At 44.1% G+C, this 26,953-nt stretch overlaps 1 protein-coding gene across 1 annotated transcript in view; it reads right to left on the bottom strand.

Annotated features, from left to right (window-relative positions):
- Positions 1–14,819, bottom strand: part of LOC129133620 (zinc finger RNA-binding protein-like) — a 65,243-nt gene extending 50,424 nt beyond the window's left edge. The window contains exon 1 of the mRNA XM_077193171.1: positions 14,551–14,819. Coding sequence (XP_077049286.1) covers positions 14,551–14,819 — 269 coding nt within the window. The remainder of the gene's footprint in view (positions 1–14,550) is intronic.
- Positions 14,820–26,953: the final 12,134 nt, after the last annotated feature.

Here is a 26,953-nt window from a genome sequence, read left to right as displayed (position 1 = left end):
TTTCTCCTGAGAAGCTGAGAGGCCTCAGGAACAAAATGTAAACAGTAATTATCTGCTGCTGTGGAATGCAACAGGTGGATCTTTGATTTGTCTCATGTGGATGTTTCTAATTAATGGCCAATCACAGTCCAGCTGTCCCGGACTCTCGGTCAGTCACAAGATTTTGTTATAATTTTTTTCCTTTCCTTGCTAGCCTTCTGATACATGGAGTCAGATCCTCGTCTCTTCCCTCTTCCTGGGACCCCTGCAAACCACTACAATTGGTGACCTCTAATGAAGAAAAATTCTTTATTTGGTGAGCCCCCAGAGGAGCATTGCTACACTGGGTGAACTCTGAGTGTGTGGCATTGATGATCACCACACAAGTGACCACAGAAGTGGCTTCTAGCCTGGAGCTGAAGAACCGAAGACCCTGAATTTGGACAGAGTTCACAGCCAAGGCTGACCACAGGAAGAACCTTTTGAAAAGTCTCCCAGACAGGATGTCCAGAAACCTTTGCAGCACAGAGCAGCCTGCTGAAGCCCAGAGGACACTGTCACAAGGTACTGTTAACTCTTCCCTTCCTGAAGATACTGCCCTTCGCAGAATGTGGGCTGGGATTTGGCAGAGGGTGCCTACGGAGACAAGAGGTTCCGTTCTCTCCCTAAGAGGAGAAAATTATTGCCCTCTGGCAAATGTGGGGTTGTGAAGACAGAGTTCATATGGTGACGAGACATTTCTGTGAGTTTTTCAGATGGACAATCTTCCATGGATTTTTTGTGGTGTATTCCCTCAATTCATACATATGGGAATGCATGGAATTCATTTTTGGGGAGGCTCTTTACCAGGGTTTTGGATTTCCTCGAATTTATCCAGCATTCAAAACTCTCTTCAAAGTTTTGAAACTGAGAGAATTTTTAATTGAATTGATTGCCGAATGCAGAGGTCGTGCTCCCTTCCTGCCAGACTCAGCAGGAGAGGAACCTGTCCAGGGACACGAACTGCTGGTTCCTAGCCCCCTTGCATTGATGGAGGGGAAGCGAAGCTTTGCCCACAACTGAGGAAAAGTTTTTTTCTGCTTCTTTGGAGCATGCTCAAACGGAGCCACTTTTTCCCCCCCTCGTTGCCCTCAGGGGGGATGTGAGTTGGCTCCGCCGCCCTGGTCGGCGCCATGGGCCCTGCCCTGACCAGCCCCATGGGTCCTGCCCCAGCCAGCACCGCGGGCTGCACCAGTCCCTGTGGCCCTGCCCAGGCCAGCCCTGTGGGCTGGGCTGGTCCCCACGGCCCCGCCTGCCACCCAGCCAGCCCCACCACCTCCAGCAGAGTTTGTCTGTATTCCGATCACGGAAGCACTGCCTCCCGTGGCTTCGCCCGTGTTGCTAGGCGACGCAATTGACAGCAGTGACGATTGACGAGAGCCTGTCTCCATGTTGCTAGGCAACGCACTAGTGCCACAAGAGTGAACACCTTCAAACTTAGCGTTTTTGTGGAACACAGCATTTTTCGCGGGCCAATTGGTGTTTGGCCGGGGGTTTCTCACTGGGGGTTGGAACGCCTGACTTCCCCCACCTGCCCTAGCAGCATCGGGGGGGTGGCTCCCGAAAGTTCTGCCTCTGGTCCCCAGCCCAGAGGGGGTTGGGGTGGTGCCAAGGGGCAGGATGCGGGAACGCTCTTGTTTGCATTGCAGGGGCGAGAGAAGCAGTGGAAAGCGAGCATCACTTGCTTGCTGTGGGGACAAAACATCCTCCGATCCGGGGTGATGATCCCTGGAAAGGCTTCTCTTCCCCAACTGCCAGTATGCGCTGGTGGTTCATGGGGGTGGAAGCGCACTCGTGCTGCCCAGGTATTGGCAGCAGGGTGCTGGGTTGTGAGAACACAGAGCCCACCTCACAGGCCAGGTCTGGACCATTTGGCTCGGTTCCCTGGGCTGGGCCTTTCGCCCAGCCGGCTGTTGGGTTTGGGGGCTTTGCTTCCCCCGTCAGGACCTGGGCCACCGTTCTGTGGGCCAGGTCTGGAATTCCTGATCCATCCACGAGGGCCAGGGCCCCTGCTGGGTCCTAGAAGCTCCTCTCTGCTGCTGCTCTTTCAAAAAAAAAAAAAAGAAAAAAATTTTAAAAATTAAAAAAAAAAAATTGAAAGAGCTAGCAGCTCAAAAGCATTGAAAAGCCAAAAATTAGCCTCAGCCCAAGTGGTTCACTTAAGGGCTGTGGCCAAGACATTCCAGAAATTTTCTCAAAATTGTTTGATAACTGTCAATGGATTTTTTATAACTGTTGATGATTTTCTTTAGCAGTTCTTTGTTTCAGGATTCTGCAAGCCTGTTTCAGGACCAAAAGGGACTTCCAGAGATGTCAAAGAGGAACATCTTCAGTCCATGGACTTTCTCCTGAAACTCAGCTGTTTGGACTTGAAGCAATGAACTTTCTTTGCATTGTTTTTGCATTTTCTTACATTGTAAGATTGTTTTAGTGATATGATAGAATTTGATGTTCTACATGTGGAGAATTTCTTTGATTATTCCACATCAGCACTTGATTGAGGTTTTTGATTGGGAACAGATTAACCTCTTGAGAAGTGTTTGTTCTCTCTTCTGCATGGGCCCAGCAGATGAGATTACAAACACTTTTCTTTTTAATTTATTTTAAATAAAAAGGGTGACATGTCACAGACACATTTTATTAAAAATCCTTTCATTAGACACCTATGCTAAAGATGCTGATGGGCCAAATTTTACAGTTGAACAGCTGGCTGGAGAAGGGGATTTACAGAAACCCTCTGACCAAGCTAACACCTTACCTAAGGCAGCACTACAAGACTTTGCTATTGCAGCAAAAACCTCCTTACTTCTTACCCCAGATGATGCTATTCCTACCCAACATTTTTCTAATATTAAACAAGAAGTAGATGAAAGCTTTATCAAAATTGTGGACAGAATTAAGGATGCTCTGGAAAAACAGATAGAGAGCACAGAGGCAAGAAAGGAGCTGTTATGCAAGCTTGCCATGAGTAATGCTAATTAATGGTGTAAAACAATTCTGAAGGCCCTACCCTTGGATACAGAACCTACCATAGAGCAAATGTTGGAAAGCTGTACACGTAATTTGTCCACTGAAAATACAGTGGCCCAAGCAGTTGCTAAGGGTATTGCAGAAGGAGTTTCTGGTGCATTTACAGTAGTGTCTTCCAAAGACCAAGCCCACTGCTTTCACTGTGGAGATTTTGGACATTTTATAAAGGACTGTCCAGACAGGTCACCTAACCGAAACCCCCATAACACCTACCAAAGACCCCAGAATCAGCAGCGCTACCAGCAGCGTTCGGGAAACTTCCAGCGGAGCATGGTCAGGCCCCACGCAAAGGCAACAAATCAAAAGCCATCCAGACCCAACCACGAATCATCCCAGGAGATTCCAGATCACATTAAGAGGATCCAACACACGGAGCGATACAGATGGGAACCCGCCGCCAGCTGGTAACTGCTCTGTCCATTGACTTTAATAATGAGAATGTTTATCATGTTCCCACAGGCAAACATGGGCCAAAAGGTGGTCCTTTTGACATCTTAATTATAGGTGACACTCTCCATGGCCCAGAGGAAATCTTCATTGTTTCAGAGGTACGAACAGTGCACCCGGGACAAGAAATCTCTGTCCAGGTGTACTGCACAGACTTACCATTTTTCCTTTCAAAGCAAACTCCGATCGCACAAGCCTTTCTACTCCCAAAGAATCACAGGGAGCAGCTTCCTCTCAACCCTTCAGCAATGTGGGCATGAGTTGTGGGACCAAGTAAGCCTACCATCGAGTGTGGTCTTTCCTGCAGAGGAGAGAAGATCTACTGACCAGGGATGCTGGACACTGGTGCTGACGTGACCATCATTGCTCTCTCAGAATGGCCAGCACACTGGGAACTACAACCAGTAACAGGCATAATTTCAGGGATTGGTGGAGCCACAGAGTCTATGCAAAGCAAGAACAACATCCTTGTCAAAGGGCCTGAAGGCAAGTTGGCAACTATCCATCCATTTGTGGTAAGGGCCCCCATCACCCTTTGGGGCAGGGATGTTCTATCCCAATGAGAGGCTTCCCTACGTATTCCCAGTTGGGATTTCTAATTGGAGCCACTGAGGAGAGCACACTACCAGATACCCCTCGTCTCACCTGGAAATGTCAAGACCTGATCTGGATCGAACAGTGGGCCCTCTCTAAAGTCAAACTGTGTGCACTACAAGCCCTCGTGGAAGAACAGCTTGCCAAAGGCCACATCGTCCAGACCACCAGCTCTTGGAACTCTCCAGTCTTCGTACTGCAAAAACCTGGAACAGACAGGTGGAGGCTCTTCCAAAACCTTTGCAAAATCAATGAGGTCATTGTGGACATGGGCCCCCTCTAGCCTGGCCTGCCCTCACCATCGATGCTGCCTAGAGACTGGACACTTGCTATCATAGATATTAAAGACTGTTTCTTCAGCATTCCGCTGCACCCCCAGGATGCTCCGCAGTTTGCTTTCTCCATTCCCTCTCTTAACAGAGAGGCTCCACTCAAAAGATATCATTGGTGTTTTCTTCCTCAAGGAATGAAAAACAGTCCCACTATATGCCATGATATGTTGCTCACATTCTGTCTCCCATTCGGAACCTATTCCCAGATGCAATCATCTACCACTATATGGATGATATCCTGGTCTGTGCATCAGATAAAGCTTACTTAGAGAAAGCAGTTAAAAAGAACATTGAAACCATAGAAAAGGCAGGATTTGAGATTCGTGAGGACAAAATACAGTACTCCAACCCATGGACTTACCTTGGAGTCCAGATGTGGGAAAGGACGATCGTACCCCAGCACCTCGCCATCCGAGATGACCCGAAAACCCTGAGAGACTTACACAGCCTGTGTGGATCCATCAACTGGGTACGTCTACTGCTAGGAATTACAACTGAGGACCTCGCTCCCCTGTTCAACATTCTCCGTGGCAACGAAGACCTGGACACTCCACGCACTCTCACAACAGAAGCCTGAGATGCCATCACTAAGGTCCAAGCAAAGCCCATCATTTCGAGTCCAGACTGCCTTTCCAGTTCGTCATTCTGGGAAAAGCACCCTGGTTCTATGGACTGATTTTCCAATGGGATACTCAACTTTGAGACCCTTTATTGATACTAGAATGTATCTTTACAAACAACCAACCCACAAAGACAATTACAACCTTCCAAAAAATCATGGCACATCTAATAAAAAAGGCCAGAACTCATTTCCGCTCTCTTGCAGGGTGTGAGTTCACATGCAAATACTTGCCACTGACCACTGGGGACCTGGAGCATTTGCTCCAGACCAATGAAAATCTCCAGTTTGCCCTAGATAGCTATACAGGCCAAATTTCTATCCATATCCAAAAACATAAACTTTTTAATTGTGATGTAACCTTTTATCTGACCCCAAAATTAGTCCAAAGTAAAATACCTCTCAAAGCTCTAACCATTTTTACAGATGGCTCAGGGTCATCACACAAGTCTGTAATGCCATGGAAAGACCCTAAGACCCAAAAATGGGAATCTGAAATCCAAATAGTGGAGGGATCACCACAGATCGCAGAGTTAGCAGCTGTTGTCAGAGCCTTTGAGAAATTCAAAGATGAACGCTTTAATCTGGTCACAGATTCAGCTTATGTTGCTGGTATAGCTATGAGAGCAGAACATGCTCTTCTCAAAGAGATTTCCAATCCAAAGTTACACCAATTGATTTCTGCATTAACACGCTTAATCTCTCAAAGAAAGCAACCTTACCATATAATGCATGTGAGGTCACACACTGACCTCCCAGGTATCATCGCAGAAGGTAACAGGAAAGCAGACGCATTAGCCATAGCAGTAGAAACTGCTAATGCCCCTAACATCTTTGCCCAGGCAAAGTTGTCACACGCATTTTTTTATCAAAATGTGCCTGCCCTTATCAGAATGTTCAAGCTCTCAAAAGATCAAGCAAAAGCTATTGTCGCTACATGCCCGAACTGTCAAAACTACCAAATACCATCTATGGGGACGGGAGTCAATCTCCGAGGTCTGAACAGCTGCCAGCTGTGGCAGACAGATGTGACTCACTTCACACCTTTTGGGAGGTCAAAATATGTGCACATATCGGTTGATACGTTTCCTGGAATAGTATTTGCATCAGCTCATCCAGGAGAAACTACACAGCGCACCATTAAGCACTTCCTCCTTGTCTTCACTATCCTGGGAGTACCAAAGGAAATCAAAACAGATAATGGACCTGCCTATACTTCTTGTAAGTTAAAAGAGTTCTTCAGTGAGTGGGGAATAGAACACAAGAAAGGCATACCTGCAAATCCCACAGGACAATCCATCGTGGAAAGGACACATCAAACCCTCAAAAGAGTCCTCAATCAACAGTAAGGAGAAACAAAAATCATATCTCCAGTTGAAAGACTTTGCAAGGCTCTCTACATTATCAGCTTCATAAATTGTACAACATCAGAGCCTGACCCCCCCCAATACTTTGCCACTTTGCAAATACCACCCAAGCAAGGCTCACTGAGAAACCACCTGTGCTAGTGAAGGACCCAGAAACACATCAAATTTCTGGGCCTTTCCAGTTGATTACTTGGAGAAGAGGGTATGTGTGTGTTCTACTACCATCTGGTCCAAGATGATACCCAAGAAAAAACATAAAACCATACCTAGGCAATGCAAACACTACTCCCACAAACACTGACAAGAATTCCCCTGAGTCAAATACAAATCCTCCTCAAAACCAGACCAGTTCTGCCTGGAGACGAAGACGTCGCTGAATATCCACATGCGGAAGACCGTCCCATCACGCGACAGCAGACAAAAAGAAAGCTAAACAACATTCTGCTGCATCAAGCCATAAGCCAGACCCAGCTGGAACACAAAATTGTTCACTGAATTATATGTTATTACCCCTTTTTACCCTAAAAAACCCTATTATTTCCCTTTCTCAACTCTTACCAAAAACCCTCTAACCTTATATCCACTCCCCCATCCTTGGCTTATAGAAAAAGGAAAAAAAAAAAAAGAAGCAGGGGGGGAAGGAATGGAGGAAAGGAACAAGGGAGAAAACCCTAACCCTCCCCTCCCACCATAAAGATAACAAATTTTGCTTATATTCCCTATCAGAAGCCCCATTCCTGTCCAAACATGAAAAATATCTCCATTGGTGCTGTCCTCACTGCTGCCTGGATGTTCTTCACCATACCATATGCCATTGGCTGGATTAGCCCACAGCCTAGCTATAATGTTTGGGTAACCTTAGCAAAGACATTAAAATAGGATAACGTGCTTATCCATGGGAAGCATTGATAACCCACTTTCCACGTGTCTAGTAGGAATTCCCTTTGTAGCAGATTACTGGCCCATCTATAACTCAGAGCTCCTCCACACCACAGGTAAGAGACACAACCTGGTAGATACTTGGGACGAGTGGACAAAAATGTTGCACAGTGCTCTGGAGGAACCCAAAGAATTGGACCTGTTAGAGTCCTCCAAGGCAACATACTGTGTCAAATTTTACTTTAGACATCTGAAAAATAATTGGCCAGAAATTGACCAGACAAAAAACACATACTGAAAAGACATATCACCCATTAACAAAGCCTACAACTATCCCAATTGGTGTAATTACACTGCTCACGTGATCTCTGTATCCTCTCTCCACCCCAAAGTATTACCCAAGGGAACGTTTCTCATCTGTGGTGACAGAGTATGGGCTGGGATCCCCTCACGGCTCCAGGGAGGTCCCTGTATCCTTGGAAAACTTTCTACCCTCACACCAAATATCACCTTGTTGCATAATGGGAAAAAAGAAAGTGAATTAAAATGCCACAAAAGATCCTACACGGAATTTGATGAAAATTGCGATCCCAAATTATATGATTGGAACAAACCAAAAAAGATTGCCATCTCCCTATTCCTACCATGGATAGCTGCAGCTAAAGCCCTCGGTGAAATAAATCACCTAGGGTGCTGGCTCAGTAAGCAAGCCAATGCTACATCTGCTGCCCTGAGTGATCTTTTAAAGGAAGAAGAAACCACAAGACATGCATCACTTCAAAATCGAGCAACAATTGACTTCCTGCTGCTTGCCCACGGACACGGCTGCCAAGACTTTGAAGGGATATGCTGCTTCAATCTCTCTTCATGCTCGGAATCCATCCACGCAAACATCCAGAAACTGAAGGAACTTGTGAAAGACTTAAAAGTAGAAAACAACCCTGACTGGGTCAATGACCTTTTTGGTCAATGAGGATAAACAGGATGGGTTGCATCTTTGGTTAAGGGAATGTTCTGGATTTTCATTGTAATTGTCATTGTGTTAGCTATGTTCTCATGCCTTTTCCATTGTTTTAAAAAAACTATAGGGAACGCTTTTTTACTAAATACAGAAAGTGGAGTTGTAGCAGGCACAGGGCCTGCAACGCCTCCCTGGCAGTCAGCAGCCTAAGATAAGAAATGCCTAGCCATGATGACTGGACCAAAAGAAGCCCCTCTTCCACCTTCAGACCTTTGTTATCTCTCTGTAAGACTATGGGTCACTTTCGCCTTGACCCTTACTATTGGACTGTTTTCCTAAACTCCTATACCCCATATAAACCCCTATTTCTGCCCAGTTTGGCAGAAGAGCTGTCACTGAGACCCTTTGCAGAAGCTGCCAATAAAGACATCTCTGTGGAACCTCATACAGCACTTCTCTCTCTCCCTGCATCAGCTGCTGAGGCACTTAGCAAGCAAAAAGCTGAAAATCACTAATGAGCTGAGAATCACTAAAGAGCTGATCTTACTTAAGAGCTGAGCTTGCTAAGATTGCCTGTGGCTCTGGAGCCTGCCTGAGGGGCCCGGACAGGTTGTGTTTAACTGGACTTTGCTGTCTGGGACACCACGGCAGCCGGGTTCGGGAAGACCCAGAAAACCCCGAAGCCGCATTACTTAAGCAGTGTAATTTTCCACTTTAGCCAGCATGTAGCTATTGATGCAGGGCATGTAGCTCTTTTGGTTTTTTAACAGACTGTTATTGTTAAGAGTTTGATTATTAGATCACTGAAACTTTAAGTTTTGCTAAACTAACCCTGATAAGTTTCAATGAACAAAGCCTGAGGGAGTAAAAAGCTGGACACCAGGAATCCAGAATTTAGAGCCTTCCAAAGACATGTTGAAGTAACCAGAAGATAAAGAAGAGACTAACAAAGACGATCTAACATGTGTTGCAGACTCCCTGTCTGGGAAAAAGATAATAAAAATACTTTAAAATGTGGACTAATGAGCATGAGAAATGGGAAATCAATAACCAGTAGAAGACAGAATACTAATTAATGAAGAGAATTATGTAATTTAGAACCAATGAACATTAATTTGTTTACTAATAATGTATACATAAGTAAAAAGTTTTCAAAGTTGTGTGCACCTAGGTGTAGCTATCTCCTTATGCACCTGGCCTGGAATAAAGTAATGCCTACTCCTTAATACAAATAATTGTGTTAGAGAGTTTAATTTATCCCAACATTTTCAGGGAAGACATGCTCTTTGCTTCCTCCTTCCAATTAAGCTCACTTATATTCAGAAGTTTTAGACCCCAATGTATACGCAGCTTCCTCTCATCTTTCACATCTTACCTAAAAAACCTCAAGGATCAAGAGACTTAATTCTTTACATAGAATTATTGTACTACAGTGCATGAGAAAAGTTTGGGCTTTTTAAAAACACCTTTGACTCAAATCTTTGAATAACAACTTGTCCTGGTTTAGGGCAAATTTGGGAGGAAACTTCCAAAGGGGTCCTGTGGTAGATTGTTTTTCTGTTGTAATCTTTAAGTGTTCCTTATTGTGAGTTTATAGTGGTTTGTTCCATGTACCCTATTTAGTTTCCCCAGTGGTTTTGCCCTGAAGTTGTTTACTACTATTTTCCTGCCTAATCTTATGTCAGTCCCCATGTCAATCTCACTTGCACCACCCTGATTTCCAGACCCTTCCCTGCCAATCCTGGAAGTACTGCCCCCTTCCCTTGTTCATCAAATGTAACCCCACCCCTTTCTCTAGAACCTTCCTTGTCTATCATCCTTTCCTCGAAGTTCCATTGGTGTGCCAAGCCTGATCCCCTCCCATGTTATCCCCTATTGGTTACCTAGAATCTGATCCCCGCCCTACGTTCCTCCCCTGCTGTTCTACTATTGATTAAGATTTGTATCCTCCCCTAGTATCCTCCCCTAGTACCCTCCCCTGTTCCTAAGTTGCTGTTACCCTGTTGGAGCTTGTCACTTGTCCCTGGACCCTCTTGGAGATTAAACCCTCTTGAGAGCTTATACAAGTGGCCCCTCTCGTCTCCTTTGTTCTGGCTTCCTCGACTCAGGATTCCTATCAACAGCCGCACAGAACAGCTTTGCTGCCTCTGGGAATTAGGCAGCCCTGCTCTACTGCCACCCAGACCGTCCCGAGGGGCGGATAGGGGGCAACCACTCTTGGCACAGGCCAGGAGGCGAGGGCTAGCCAGAGGACATCACCAAGTGACTGCCCGTGCCAGAGTCCCTCTAGAAAGCTGATTCAAGCGGCCCCTCCCCCAACTGGTAGGACACAACTACACTAAATTCTACTGACATTAGTGATGGAAAATACTGATGTCTGTGATACATTAGTATCAGAAAAAGTGCCATATACTATGAAATACCACTATAATAAACCTGCTAGATAAGGCTGATGGCAGCAAGCTGTGACCATGTATTTTTCTCCACACTAATCTTCAATTCCATGTCAATCTGATTTTCTGTGGAGTGAAGGGCCACACTGGCTCATAATCTTGCAGAATTCATCCATCTACTTCTCTTTACGTGATTGCGCACCATTGACAGCTCATTATCAAAACATTGATGTTATTCAAGTCTAGATAACAGCCATGTTCACAATGATAATGCATGAAAAAAAGACCTGAGCTTTAGATGTTATGTCTGCCTGCAAAACTATCAACCACTAACATTTTCCTTGTCAAAATCACAGAATCAAAGAATGGCTGAGGTTGAAAGAGACATCTGGAGGGTACAATCCTGTTCAAGCAGGGCCACCAAGAACCAGTTGCCCAGGACCATGTCCAGACTACTATTTGAACATCTTCGAGGGACTCCAGGTTACTGGGCAACCTGTGTCAGTGCTGTCACCCGCACAGTTTAAAAAACATTTTCTGATGTCCAGAGGGAACCTCCCGTGTTTTGTTTTGTGCCCATTGCCTCTGGTCCTCTCACTGGGCACCACTGACAAGAGCCTGGCTCTATCCTCTTTGCACTCTTCCTTTAGGTATTTATATACATTAACAAGATCCCCATTGAGCCTTCTTATCTCTAGGCTAAACAGTCCAAGCTCTCTCTCTCAGGCTTTCTTCATAAGTGAGAGGCTCCAGCCCCTTCATCATCTTTGTGGCCCTTCATTGGACTATTTCCAATATGTCTATGTCTCTCTTGCACTGGGGAGCCCAGAACTGGACACAAGTCTCCAGGTCTGATAGGGCGTAACTGGCTCAACTGTGCTGATGTGAGAGGCAGATGCCATGTCTTAGAAGGTGTTATAAACCATCAAAGACCCCCAAAGTGCCCCCAGACTAATTTCTGAGGCCTTCCACCAGAAGACTGAAAGCTCCCCCCCAGGGGAGGTACCTGGGGGTTCCCACACAGCCTGAGCATATTTTAACCCATTGAACTTTGTGTTTCGAGGGGTTTTTCCCCACCCCTAATGGATCAAGACAGTGATCACTACTGTGACCAACAGATATCGAAATTGCATCAAGTCTCATTGCAGATCCATGGGTAGTGATAAGTTCCCTTACTCTTATCCTTTCTTTCTTTTCCCTTATACATTTTCTTAAATGATATTTTCATGCTTTTATATTGCTATATTACTATAGATAATAACTCAAATGGCTACATACCTGCTTTCCATTGCAACCAAATTGTTCTAAAATAAACCCTATATGTATATATTTACAAACATGAATCAGTGTCATTTCACTCTAATCCACCCCAAGGGATTAACAAAAAGCTAGGTTACCCTTGCCTTCTAGGGTGGGTCATAATACTTCTGTACAAGTCTCGAATATCCAGTAACATCGTACACTGCACTCGAATAGAAAACTAGCTATAATTGCAAGAGTTCACTTCCATATGGCTACCTAGAAGACTGCATCTTAATCTAAACTCACAGGCATTGTGATTGGCTCTGGACCCTATTTACTACAATAAATTGCCTTTACCTGCAAAGACTCACCACACTTAGCAATTCAAAGTTAACAATTCACTAACTACCCAAGAATATCGCATCTATGACCCGTCTCATTAGAGTAGGTACACGGTATGAACATAAGTAAGATGAAACTCAGATGCTCAAAGGTTCTTTATCTTCTTAACAGGAACCAAAATCTTGAAACAAGATAAGAGACCATCACATTTGCACACTTCTCTGTCCAAACAATTCTCAATGTCCCTATCTCTCCATCAGCATCCCCACATTTCAGTCAGCCAACTTCAAAATAAAAGCATAATTATGCCTCTTCTCCAGCAGTGAATCAAGAATGCTATTTTTTACACATGAAAAACAAGCCAATATTAGGTTGTTCATGTCAAACTGAATAGACACACAGTGGTTAAGGTGGCCTACAGAATGCACACACACACACATACAAAATAAAGAGGACTAGTATCACCAAATTTCACATTTATTTCAGGCTTGTAAATAAATGGATTAATAGTTACTTAAATAAATAACAGAGTTTTGCATTGCATGCAGGTTTATAACCCTAGACCCAATACCACTACTAGCACAAAGGTATTGGAATATTCAGAAAAATTTTCTGTATTGGTATTTGCATAATCTAATGCTTCTTTCATTAAATCATGTCATTACATTAAGATAAACTCCCTTTTAGACATTGACTCCTGTGTTTTCTGTTCAAAATATTAAATTCATTCTTATGAAAGGACTGCTTTAACACTGATTGCTTTGCCTGTTCACTTTCAGACATGGCAAATACACAAACCATTTATAGGATAGAGTCTTTTACTGATACGTAAATGGAATGGTATCTTGTACTTTTGATAGCAAAAGAAAAAGCTTTCAATCTATCAGTCTTTCCATTTTCTCAAGAATACATTTAGGATTAACTATGAAAACAGTTTTGAACCTGAACTGTATTCCAATTATATGGTTTTAAGGAAATTTCAAAGTCTACAGACCACCTCAGCTCCACAATAAAAGGAATAACATTTTTTAAAAATTAATCTACACTTCAAAAATGCCATTTATATATGGATCTCAGTTTATTATTCACTCAAATATTTATTTACAAAAAAAATCCTCTATGTTATTTAAAAACTCCTTCATAGCCCATGACAACCCAGTTTCAAATTTCACAACTGTCAAGTAAAACATAAACATACTGTGAGCACCTAATCAAAAAAAAAAAGAAGAAAAAGATTAGCTAAGTTTAATCCCCTCCTTTAACTATTATACATTGGAGTAAATGAAAATTCATTTATTTTATATCCATTTCCAGAAAATAATCACTTGGGAATCGTTCCATGACCCACATAAAACTGTATATTCCTGAGACTATGTCAGGTATGCAGTTCTGATTAGATAGATAACAGTAGCACACATCTGCATTCATTTGCAAATAATCCCTCATATTTCATATATTTGCTTTATCCTACTATTTTCCCATTAACTAAGACTTAGGAGTCAAGGAAGGCCTTTATTATAAATTCATGAAACTAGTAACAAAGATTCAAATATGAACTTCAAGGTGCTACTCCAACACAAGCCAAAAATGTGATGATGTTCATGATTGTATCTGGGTTTTGCCAAATTAAGTAATTTGATTTCAGAAAAAGTGAGATAATAGATGCTACCAATTACTTTTCAACAGTCTGACGCACAATTTGGATGCACAAAGATGCAAAAATTTAAGGCAACATACCTATACAAAATATATGGTTACAGGTCCCCAAGCTCCACTATAAGACCTGCTCCTGATCTTAGATACCCAAGTAGGAAATCATTTTAAAAGGAGCATGGCTCCAAAAGTACTTTCTCTACTTTCCGATACATTATTTATAACATTGCTTCAGTGGAATGGGACAGTCCCCTGTATTTTCTGGTGTTTCTATTCTTCCCTTATCTATCCCATAGGTTAGGTTGGTGTAATTTTAACACATGTTAAAAAGGATTCCATCCTCCCACACTGACATAGGGGGAAGCAAAGACTTGGGGAGCAAGCCCCATCTTCACTGAAGGAAAAGTGTCTGGGGGCAGCAGACAGTAACTTGTTGGCGTTGTTGAGTCTAAGTGGTCATTTTAATTTAAGGGCCTTGGGATCTGATGCTGCCTCCTCCGTGGTGTCTGGCTCCACCTCCCCACCCTCACACCACTGGGGATATAGGGAGGTCCTTACCAGGATAAGAAAACAGACCTGCGGGAGCAGCAGATAAGCAGATGGGTCCCAAGCACAACTATCGCGGAGTAGCGGGTTGCAGAAGCAGGCCCCACACGGGGCGGAGGATGGGAACAGTCCCGAGCATTCACCCCGAGGGGGCGGGGAGATCCCGATCAGGGACACGAAACCGGAGGCGAAGAGGGAAGTGATTCCGGGCAAGGACAGAGGGAGGGAGGGAAGGAGGGAGGGAGGGAGGGAGGGGTCGCGGTGGTTACCTATACTGGGCAGCAGCCCCGCTATGGGTGAATCCAAAGTAGTTGCCGGTGGCCATTTTGGCATCTTCTCCCAGGCGGCTGGGCACTGTGGCGAAGATAACCAAGAGGCGGCAGCGGTCGGGGCCATGACAGGAGGCCCGGCAGGAGGAGGCGGGGAGAGAAAGGGACAGACAGACAAGAGACAGAAGTGCGCGCGAGCGCAGGTCAGACACGGCGCCTCAGGACCACCGTTCCTCCGCCCCACGCGCGGCCGCATCTCCTTCCCCTCGCCGCCGCCCCCCTCCCCCCACGCTCACGGACACAGAAACATCGAGCGCCATTACTTACCATAGGTGAAAGAAACTACCGGGCATATAGGAATCATGAGTGCAAGCTAGCAGGGACAACGGCGGTTGAACTCTGAACTCTCACCCCCCTCCTCACCGCCGCGTTCGCTCACTCCCTTCCCCCCTCCACACACACCTACGGCGACAACGGCTGTGCGGCCGGACCAAGGCCGTGCGCACGCGCGAGATGTGTGAAGGGCTGCTAGAAGTTGTAGTTCAGCCAATGACTACGCCCCCGCCCGCAGAAGAGCACCCTCGATGTCGCGTAGGCTGACACCACGCTTAAGGCGTGAATCCTCCTGCGCTTGATGTTGCAAAGGCTCTTGGGAGTTGTAGTTCCCCTCTCTGAGGCCCGGGCACGAGGAAGAGCTGTTCTTAGATTAACGCTGCACGTACCACTCCTCCTGCCTGTCCCCTTTCTCCCTCCTTCCATCATCCCGTGTCACACCTACAGTCACACCACACTTGTACCCGTGGACTCACATTGCAAAGATAGGGTCAGTTTCTCATTCTTTCCTGCAAACCTACAACACACCACAGTAGTGATCTGGAAGATGTGTACTAATGTCTTTCCAAACAGTTCCATGGGTGAGGGTATGGGTGTTAACGTTTTTGAAATGGGTCTTAATATCTCTACCAACTTGTGAAAAATGCCAATCACTTGTTTTTAAAATTTTAAAAGTTTAATAGTAATAAAATGGTTATAAAAATAGTAATATAATTAAAGTAATAAAAATTTGCACAATTTGGATTAGGACAATACGAGACAATAAAAACAAAGAGTTATAGATGGTCCAGGTACCTTTTTCTGGGCAACATAAGCCCAAAAAAGGACACATGTTAACAGAGGATTGACCCTTAAAAACAATAACCTGTTGAATATTTATAAACCTCATACATGATGCATAAATTCCATTCAAACACAGGATTCTGTCTGGTCATCATCAACTTCTTCCTCTTAATCCTAACGGCATCTTCAGGGATGAGCGAGGCAGGAAGAAGTTAGTTTCTTCTGATAAGGGAGCAATAAATTCTTTTTCTCTGAAAGATTTAGGTGTCCTGTGGCTGCTATCTCGCTGCAAGTCCTTTCTTTAAAAAAAATTATCTTACATAGCATAGTTTCTATTTTAACATTTTTTATAACCTAAAACTATATTTAACACACTACATATAAATACATGAATACATTTTAATATTTGCTAAAAGCCAATCATAAAATACGCATTTTTCACACAAATTCAAGCCGCAGGTTTGTTACAGAACCCCTACAGTTTGACTCCTGAAACAGACAAATGGGTCCACGCAAGTCTGCATTTCTGAACTTTGGGTGAAAATGAAAGCATCGGGGGGGGGGGGGGGGGGGGGGTATGTGATAGGCAATTTGGAAAGGCTGTACCTTCCTAGTACCTCAGCAAATGGGGAAAGGAAGAGGGCAACATGTGGCCCTGTGGCCCTAAACTTTTGTTTTTCTATCACATGGACATCACCCAGATCTTGTCCATAATCTGTTACCTATTTCACAGATTAATTCTCCTTTCAACAGTTTCCCCCCACTTCTGCCTAGGCTCCTTTTTAAAGAAATATAACTGATTTGGTAACAGGTGGATACACCCAAAGGACCTGTGACCTCATGGAGAGTCCATGCTGGAGGAGTTCATGAAGAATTGCAGCCTGTGGAAAGGACCCACGGTGGAGAAGTTTGTGGAGAACTGTCTGCTGTGGGTGGGACCCCACACTAAAGAAGGGAAAGAACATGAGGAGGAAGCAGCAGAGAGGTGTGATAGTAACTGACTGCAACCCCCATTCCCCATCCCCCCGCCCTCCTGGGGAAGGGGTCAGGGGAGAGGTATCAGGAGTGAAGTTTAGCCTGGGAAGAAGGGAGGGGTGGGGCGTAGGATGTTTTAAGATTTGTTGTTATTTCTGATTATCCCACTCTGTTGTTAATTGATAATAGCCATTGGTAATAAATTAAATTAATATCCTGAAGTTGAGTCTGTTGAGCCTGTGATGATAATTACTGAGTGATCTCTCCTTGTCCGAAAATATAATTAAAGACTCATGAGTCTTTCATTATATTTTCTCTCCCCTGTCCAGCTGAGGAGGGAAGTGATAGAGCAGCTTTGGTGAGCACCTGGCATCCAGCTAAGGTCAAACCCACCACACAGCTGAGTGTAAAGTATAGCAACTTAAGATGCCAAACATCCTTGCCAATATTAGCTTTGCATAGGAACTAAATAGTACTGTACCTCTTGTCCTTCCTTATCCTAATCAAGTACAATAGAAAAAGGATTCTGCATGGGAAAATGAATAAGTTTCCAACTTCTGTGGTTCACTCTCAGTCAAAGTGCTTTTCTGTAAAAAAGGCAGCAATTGTGTGAAGAAAATGCTTAGAAAAACAAAAGCCCAAATCCTGAAGCTATTGTCAGGAAAATTAATCCACCAACACCAGAGGTTTATGTCCAAAAAGGAGACAAAGGAGTCTTGTAACTTTATTCAAATAAAGGGAGAGGCCATGGGGCATTCCCCTTGGGGGTCTCCCAAGTTTTTGGAGGTCGCAGCCTCCTTTTTATCTTAATTTCCCAACTACATTTTCGTTTCTCTTTCCTCATTGCCTGAGGTAATTGAGAGGTACAGTGAGACCCCTAATACCTAAGACTCCCTTCTAATGTATACTCTCCCCCTAATTTTTTCTTTTCCTTGTGTCACTCAGTGGAATTCCTATGGAATTTGGTTCTTTCCATTGTTTCTTTCATCTCTCAGTATCCAGTTTTATTTATCAGCAGACCTATAGTTTGTAAAGACAAATCTCTCTCATTCCACTCATCAATCAGTGGAATCCTTCCCATTGTTTCTTTTATCTCTTTTAGTGCTAGTTTTATCTACCAGCAGACCCACAGTTTGTTTGTAAAGACAAGTCCCTCATTCCTTTCACAATATTCAAGAGTACTTCAGGAGAGGGCTCTACACAAGTCTTCTATAGAAGAACTTACTCTGCCACAAGAACCACAGTCAATTTGGCATACATAAATGAGATCTCTATACTGTCCTCACCTTGTTTTTATGAAAAATTGTTCACAACTGGACCACCATACCATAGCATTTCGACGATGTGAAAAGTGCATATTATATGGCTCTGTGCAGATATTTACTATATGTATTATGTTGTATTGATTAGTAGTGCTGTATTAACATTTTAATAGTATGGTAAATGTAGTGTTGTAGTTAAAATGTAGTTTTTGTAATTAAATTAGAAACTATGTATGTGGGATATTTTTTAAGAGAGGAATGAGGTACTTGCACCTAGACAGCAGCCACAGGACACCTAAATCTTTCAGAAAAAAAGAATTTATTGCTCCCTTATCAGAAGAAACGAACTTCTTCCTGCCTTGCTCATCCCTGAGATGCCATCAGGATTCAGAGGAAGAAGTTGACACTGACCAGACAAAATCCTTTGTTTGAATGGAATTTATGCATCATGTATGAGATGTATGAATATGCAGCAGGCTGTTGCTTTTAAGGGTTAATCCTCTGTTAACCTGAGTTCTTTTCTGGCCTTATTTTGCCCAGAAAACATACCCGGACCATCTGTAACTCTTTGTTTTTATTGTCTCGTATTGTCCTAACTCTAATTGTCCAAATATTTATTACTCTAATATGATTACTGTCTTTATAACCATTTTATTACTATTAAACTTTTAAAATTTTAAAAACAAGTGATTGGCGTTTTTCACAGATGAAAAGGTAATAGAAGTTTTCTTTGTTTTAGTGTCTTTCAACTTCTCAGTTATAAGCTTTCCAATATATTGATAAATATACATATGCAATACACATTTAATTAAAATACAAGCATTTATATACACACACTTTTTAACACAGTACCATTGAAATTATATTTTTAAAGTGTTAAAGCCTGCAATTGCCTATTCCTTTGCAGATTTCTTTTTCACAATAAAGATTTCTGTCTTAAGTTTCATAACTTTTTTCATCCAAGTAATTTCTAGTCATTCTAATTCAGATATTCCATCCTACATCTTGTGATTTCAGCCCTGCATACATCTCTGCATACACCTCCTGTTGGGTAGCCTGATTCAGCTGCGATTTCAGCCGGAGTTTCAGATTAGTTTTCCGGTCGAATTTTGCATTCCAAATATTTAGTGCACATATCACTTTAAAAAGATTACAACATAATTTATGAGAAGTCACACTTACCAAGTGTAACAAAAAAAATTAAGCTTTCTCATTTTCTTGGCAAAAACATCCACAGTAGTACTATGCAAGTCTTTCTCTCTGTTTCCTAATAAGAACCTGATGTTTCCTAGTGACTGTGAACCATTACATAACATCTATTTAACATATAACTACATTACTACTAGTTCACATGTGAAAAACACATTCACTCTCCTGTGAAAATTTAAAAACTTTAATAAAGGACAATAGGAGACAAGGACCATAGAGCAAAGGTTATTATGGCCAGGTGCATCTTGGCACTCAGCCAAGACCACCACACCATTACCTTTGGAGATACCCTTTAAATACCTTTTCCCTTACATCAGTCTGTTGCATATTCATAGACTCTTATGCAGAATAAACTTTTTCCCCAAACTAGTTTACATGTTCCAAGAACTGTTTAGCATGGCTCCTCCTTGGGTCTGCCTTTTTAGAGCATGCATATTCCTTGGCTGTGATTTTAGCCCTTTTTATCATCACCTTCAGTTTTAGGCCCCAGCCCACATTGTCTTCAGATGGTGGGTGCTGATAGTTGGCATATCTGTAGCAGGTGTCCTCTTCATATGTTCATTGGATGTTATTCCATCCAAGCAGGCATTTTAACACAAGTATACTTATATCAGCTATTTCACTCTAGAACCTTCCTGTTCTCAGTTCTCAGGAGGCTGTACTCTGATCTTAAGACTCCTCCCACGGCCCTGGGTCTGCTTCCTCTCTGGCTCTCTGAGTTTTGCTCAGGTTCCCGGGCCTCTGCCTCCTGCCCCCCTCCGGCATGGAGCGGCGGGCGGGGGGGGGGGGGGGGGGGAATAAAAAAAAATGGACTCTCGTGCTAAACAACAGAGACTTGTCTTGCCTGTTTCCCCTGCCGTTGGGTTCTGGCCTCCCTGGACACGATCATCACTGTAGTCACATACTGCTACAAATGGTGGAGAATGCGGGCAGCCAGTGAGGACAGGCCAACCAGCACCCCTGTGAGTCACCCGCAGATTGATACACCCTGCAGGACCCCCATCTTCCATGGAGGTAAAATGCTTACAGGGAGGGAAATATCCAGTAAAGGGACCGGCTTACTGGGACTGAAACTGACATCAGAGCACAAGTCCTTTCATTCTTTGTGGGATGGAAGTTTTAAGAGCTACATGCAGCTAGTCTGCCTGCAAAAAGGACCATGCTTGGTACTCTTACCAACTCTACTGACATTGCTGCAGTTTATGGACGGTAAAGGCCGAGTGGCTACTTATGGACAGTTATGGACAATTTGCATGCAGAGTGTCCGTGCCCTAAATCAGTGGTCCTCCCTCCTGTGAACCCCCACGTTTTTCAGTTTCTGTGAAGCTGTCTGTATCTTTCCTTACCCTTTGTTCCTAAGAGCATGGCAAGGAGTGAAAACTGCCAGGATGGCTCGGAATTGCTACCGTCTTCTCCGTCACTTTCTGCCCGTCTGCCACCCCATCCCCCCTTTCCCTGAAGGACAAGGTCGGAAACCGTCCAGAGCTGACGTGGGAGTGCTACCGTCCTCTTGCCGCCCTGTGTCTGCTTTCACCCCCATCTCTTTCCACGTCCCCCGTTCCCTGCCTGGGAAGGCACTGGCCACGCCGTTCCAGGTGCTCCTTCTCAAAGCGGCGCGACCATTTGGTTTTGAGATCCCCTCTTTCCTGCTGAGTCCTTCTTTTCTGGTCCCGTGCCTGCCCTTCCCCCTCACCTACCTTCCCCCTTCCGGCCGCGAGGCTGCAGCTGGCTCCGCCCCCAGCCCGCGGGGCTGGTGAGCCCTGAGACAGGGCCGGGCCCTGCTGTGCCTGCAGGAGACACGAGACAGAGGCGGCGTGGCGGAGTGGAGCGGGGCAGCCTTGGAAAGGGCAGAGCCCTGCCATGTGCTGCAAGCTGTCCCACTGCTGCTTTCACCCTTCCTTGCTTCACAGTCATCATCATCAGAATCCAACAGAAAAACACCTACAACACCAGTACTGAAGCAGAGATCAAACACTAAGGACTGTGCCCCTCATGAAAGAGGAGACCAAGAACAGCACCCCTTCTGGTGAGAAGATCAAAAGCCAAAGGAGAATGAACTATTAACCCACTAAGCAAAAATGTATTCATTTAATTCAGTATCATAATTTCTGTTACTTTATCCTCTGTAATTAAGTCTCAAATGCTTTTTTATTACTGTTAATTCAGTTTAATAATGTTCATTTTAGTTTTGTAAACCATTAAGTCATATTCCCAATGTAATATGTGTGGTATGAAATAATTTGTGCTTATATAAAATATACATGAAATAAGTTGTGAATAAATTGTGCCTGTACCCGAAAATCTTTAAAACCTAAAACATCGGACAGTCAGGGAAAAGATTGCCACACAAAATTGCGAAACCCCAGATGGCAGCAAGGGAAGAAGACCTAATTAGCAAGCGTAAAGGGCACAGCCCATGCGGAGATGGGCCCTTTCCTGGGACTATCCAGGAAACACCCAAAAGTGATGAATACTCAATAAGTATCTACAATCAAGATAGCCAGAGTTGTCAGGAACGTGCATCCAAATGCCAGTTTCCCGTAACATTACATCGGCATTCATCGCTTCCCAGAAATGGCATTGTCCAGCCCTGCACAGAGAAAGGAGACTGCATGAATATGCAAAGCAACAAAAAGAATAGAGGAACCTCTGCCTCAGGTGGAAAAAACTGTATAAAACCAGCCCCAACGGAGATGGCATTCATGACTGGAGGGGATCCGATTCGATAGAGGTCGGATCAGGGTTCACCCAGCGCCGATCCCAGGCTCGACGCTATCCCTTTGATTGTGGCTATCAGAGACCCTTATCATTATTATTATTAATTTGGCTTTTTTCATTTATTACCTATAACAATCCTGGTGACCCCGACGTGATCTGATTTAGGGGTCCAGGGACCCCCTCTCCAGTCAGGAGGCGCACCGCTGATTTCAGTGGCCTGACGGGATTGGGAAACCTTGTGGAATCAATCAGATCTCGAACTGAAAAGCCAGACCCACAATCAAAGGGGGGATAAAAACGGGCCCAGAGCTCTCAGGTAATTCAGACAGATCCAGGGAAAGGATCTCCGAAGGTGTGGCGCAGCTTTTTCACTCTTAAAATTCTACGTGCATGAAAAGCCCACGTGGGAAAAGGAACTGTAAGTATCACGTGATTGAGTGAGGTGTGATCGAGCACGTGTGTGAGACATGATATTATCACGAAGTGAGTGTGGACCCCAAGATTGCAGTTCCACTTTCCCGCGAGGGAAGTGGTCGGTCTAGGGGGAAGCGGACGCAACATGGTAAAAGACTCATTTCACACATAAAGCCTGAAACTCAGGGAGTTAAGGGGGTTGACCATGGGGAGGATCAAAAAGGGAAGGGAGGTTCTCAGGCATTTGGGAACTGGTAAACCTTTTTGATCCAGGACTCAGATAAGTCCAGGAAGGGAAGGAAAAGAGAGCTCATCACCAGCCGAAAAACTCACAGATCGGTTCACTGTGAGGCTAGTAGGCTGGTAATCTTGAAGAAATACTAGGCATAAATACAGTACCAGTTAAAGACATAGGATTCTTTTCAGGATCCCAGCACAGAGTTACGGTAAGGAAACACTAGGACAGTTGTTTTTCTAAGAAGGATGGGGCAGAATAAAAGTAAGGCTCAGGGAAAAACCCAGGAGAAGCCTGTAAAGGCATGAGGAAAAGGTTTACCCGAGATTCCAAGGGATAGCCCGTTGGGGTGGATGTTAGAACATTGGGAAGATTGTTTCAAAAGGAGGGGGAAGTCTAAGGAGAAAATTATTCCCTATTGCATAGAAATATGGGGAGATAAGGAAATTAGAAGACATTTGGTCTGGCCTGTGTTTGGAACCTTTGAAAGATGGACTTGCCAAGATTTATACAATCATGTGGCTGGTAAATATCCGCAGGATAGAGAGGAAATGGACTATGCCAGATTATGGGGAAATGCTAGCACGGGGTTATTCCCAATCAGAACTCACAAAGGTGCTGTGGACCAGAGCAAGGCATGGGAACCTTTAGATAACCTCCCACCTCCTTATCTAACTCCCCCACTCCAACCCATGCAAGCTCAGGTCCCTTTGCCCATACGCACGGGACCTCCACACCAACCCTTACAAGCCCAGGCACTCTCGTTGCCCGTACTGCCTCCAGAAGCCCTGCTCTTACAAGAGCAGGCTTCGACGTTGCAGTACCCACAGGATTATTCCCAGCCCCCACCCCCACCACAGACGGCAGAGAAGCAAACCCTCCCTACTGGCGAAACCAGTTCTCCCCCCGCCAGAAGGACATGGCGCAAAACGAGGAAGATGAATAATGACGATAGTGAGGATGAGGAAGATAAGCATAATCTCCTCTCTTAAAGAGAAGTACCAACTGGTCCAGGAGTTATCAGATTCGTAAACATACCAATTAATACTGGGGACGTAAGAGCTTTTAAGAAAGAGATGGGAAGGCTGATGGATGATCTGTTGGGGGTAGCAGAAAGACTAGATGAATTCCTAGGGACTAGCATCTACATGCACAATGATATAAATGCTATACTAAGGTCACTGTTCAATAATGAGGAGCAGGAAATTATAAGGCAAGCCACGATTTGAGATTGGGAACACAGGAACCCCCAGGGAGGGCGAGGTGATCAGAGATGGCCTGACCAAAGACCGTCGTGGAATGCCCAGACAGAGGAAGGCAGGCAGAAAATGATAGAGCTAAGAAATATGGTAATACAAGGCATACAGGAGGCAGTACCAAAAGGGCAGAATATGAGCAAAGTACTCAGGGAATGCCAGGGGAAGGACAAAACACCCACCGAATGGTTAGAGAGGCTAAGAAAAAGTCTTCGGATGTACTCGGGAACGGACCCTGATTCCCCAGTCGGGGAGGTCCTGTTAAAAATGCAATTTGTCGCAAAGTCATGGGAAGACATACGGAGGAAACTGGAGAAAATAGAAGGTTGGCAGGAGAAAGGATTACAGGATTTACTTAGAGAGGTGCAGAAGGTTTCTATGAGAAGGGATGAAGAAAAGCAAAAAGTACAAGTGAAGTTGTTGGTAGCAGTGGTGAGGAAAGCACAGAAGCAGGAACAGGTGTGAGACCCTGTAAAGCCAGAGCAAAACCATCAACCTCAGAAGAAGCAGAACCCCTCCCAAAATAAGTACTCAAACAGCCAGAGGAATATCCCAGAGTGCTTTTACTGTAAACAGAGATGTCACTTTAGGAGGGAATGTAAGAAGAGAATGAAAGATGAGAAAATCTTCCAGGAGGATTAGAGGTGTCAGGGGCTTTTTAATTTAGGGTCCAGAACATCTAAAGAGCCCTTGATAAAGCTGAAGGTAGGACCCCAAAACCAGGAATTAATATTCTTAGTGGATTCCAGAGCTGAGCGAAGTACTCTACAGTGATTGCCACCAGGATGCACTAAAAGAAAAGACACTATGGTGGTAATCAGGGCAAAAAGGGAACCCTTTAAAGTTCCGGTTATTAAAGACGTAGAAATAGAATCAGAAACTAGGTTTTTGCTTAGGGAATATGCTGCTGGTCGAAGAAGCAGACTATAATCTGCTGGGGAGAGACTTGATGGTAGCTCTGGGAATAAGCCTGATTGTGCAAGAATCCCAGCTCAGGGTAAGTCTATACCTATTAACCACAGAGGACGAGGATGAAATAGATCCAAAAGTCTGGCATACCCAAGGGGAAGCTGGAAGGCTAGAAATAGAGCCGATCCATATCGAAATCGAGAGACCAGAGGATACAATTAGGGTTAAGCAATACCCCATTCCTATGGAAGGGAGGAGGGGTTTGAAACCTGTAATAGAAGAACTGATAAGAAAGGGGACTCTGGAGCCTTGCATGTCTAGGCATAATACCCCAATCTTGGCAGTACGAAAGACGGATGGTAGTTACAGGCTAGTGCAAGATCTGAGAGCCGTGAACAGGAGGACTAAAACACTATTCCCTACGGTCTCAAATCCTTACACCCTGTTAAATAATGTTTCTCCTGAGGATACCTGGTATAGTGTAATAGACCTGAAAGATGCTTTTTGGACCTGCCCCTTAGCTAAAGATAGCAGGGACTATTTTGCCTTCCAATGGGAAGACCCAGAGACAAACAGAAAACAGCAGTTCAGATGGACATCTTTGCCTCAGCGGTTTGTAGACTCACCAAACCTGTTTGGTCAGGCACTTGAATAATTACTAAGTCAATTTGTGCCAATAGAAAGGACAAAATTATTGCAATATGTAGATGACTTTTTGGTTGCTGGCCCAAGAGAGGAAGATGTAAGGGCAAGCACTATAGCATTATTAAATTTCTTAGGGGATAAAGGATTAAAGGTTTCGAAATCAAAGCTACAATTTACTGAGCCCGAAGTCAAATATCTGGGACATTGGCTAACAAAAGGAAAGAAGAAGTTGGATCCTGAAAGGGTGGCAGGGATCATTGCTCTACCTTCCCCACAGACAAAAAGGGAGATAAGACAGCTACTGGGACTTCTAGGTTATTGCAGACAGAGGATTGAGGGATATAGTGAAAAAGTAAAATTCCTGTATGAGAAACTCACCACTGATGGGCTAAAATGGACAGAACAAGATGAGGAAGGATTTAAAGAATTAAAGGAAACACTTATGGCAGCTCCAGTATTGAGCCTCCCTGATGTAAAAAGGCCATTTCAGTTATTCGTGGATGTTAGTAGTCATACTGCTCATGGAGTATTAACACAGGATTGGGCAGGGGCCAAGAAACCAATAGGGTACGTATCAAAGCTTCTTGATCCTGTAAGCAAGGGGTGGCCCACTTGCTTACAAGCAATTGTGGCAGTGGCATTATTAGTAGAAGAAGCCAAGAAAGTAACCTTTTGGGCCCTGTTGGTAGTTTATACTCCTCATAAAGTAAGAAGTATACTACAACAAAAGGCAGACAAATGGCTTACAGATGCTAGGCTATTGAAGTATGAAGCCGTATTAATCCATTCTCATGATTTAGAATTATGAACAACTACTGCACAAAATCCAGCTCGATTTCTGTTTGGAGAAACCTCAGGAGAACCCATTCATGATTGTGCCGAAGTGGTGGAACTACAGACCAAGATAAGACTGGATTTAGAGGAGGAGGAGGAATTAGAAGAGGGAGAGAAATGGTTTGTGGATGGGTCAGCAAGAGTTATAGAAGGAAAAAGAAAGTCGGGATATGTGATTGTTGATGATAAGTCAGGAGAAGTAATAGAATCAGGACCTCTGAGTGCTGGGTGGTCAGCTCAGGCATGTGAACTATACGCAGTATTGCAAGCCCTAAGGAGATTAAAAGGAAAGAAAGGAACAATTTTCACAGATTCAAAATATGCATTTGGGGTAGTTCGCACTTTCAGAAAAAATTGTGACGAAAGAGGGCTAATTAATACTCGAGGACAAAGGCTGGTACATGGGGAAATAATAAAACAGATCTTAGGAGCTGTCAGGGAGACAGAAGCAATTTCGATTGTACATGTGAAAGGACATCAAGCAGGAATGCAGTTTCAGACTCGAGGAAACAATTTGGCAGATAAGGAAGCTAAGAATGCAGCTTTACTGAAGGTAAGTACCCCGGAAGTCAAGGAAAGTGAGGCCCAAGAATATGCCCCATATCCTTCCCAGAAAGAAATTGAAGGATATGAGAAAATGGGGGGAAAATTAGAAGAAGGTAAGTGGAGATTACCAGACAGGAGGGAA

This window comes from Agelaius phoeniceus, chromosome W (genome assembly GCF_051311805.1).
Source record: "Agelaius phoeniceus isolate bAgePho1 chromosome W, bAgePho1.hap1, whole genome shotgun sequence".
Taxonomy (NCBI): Eukaryota; Metazoa; Chordata; class Aves; order Passeriformes; family Icteridae; genus Agelaius; species Agelaius phoeniceus.
This window is presented reverse-complemented; position numbering and strand designations above follow the sequence as displayed.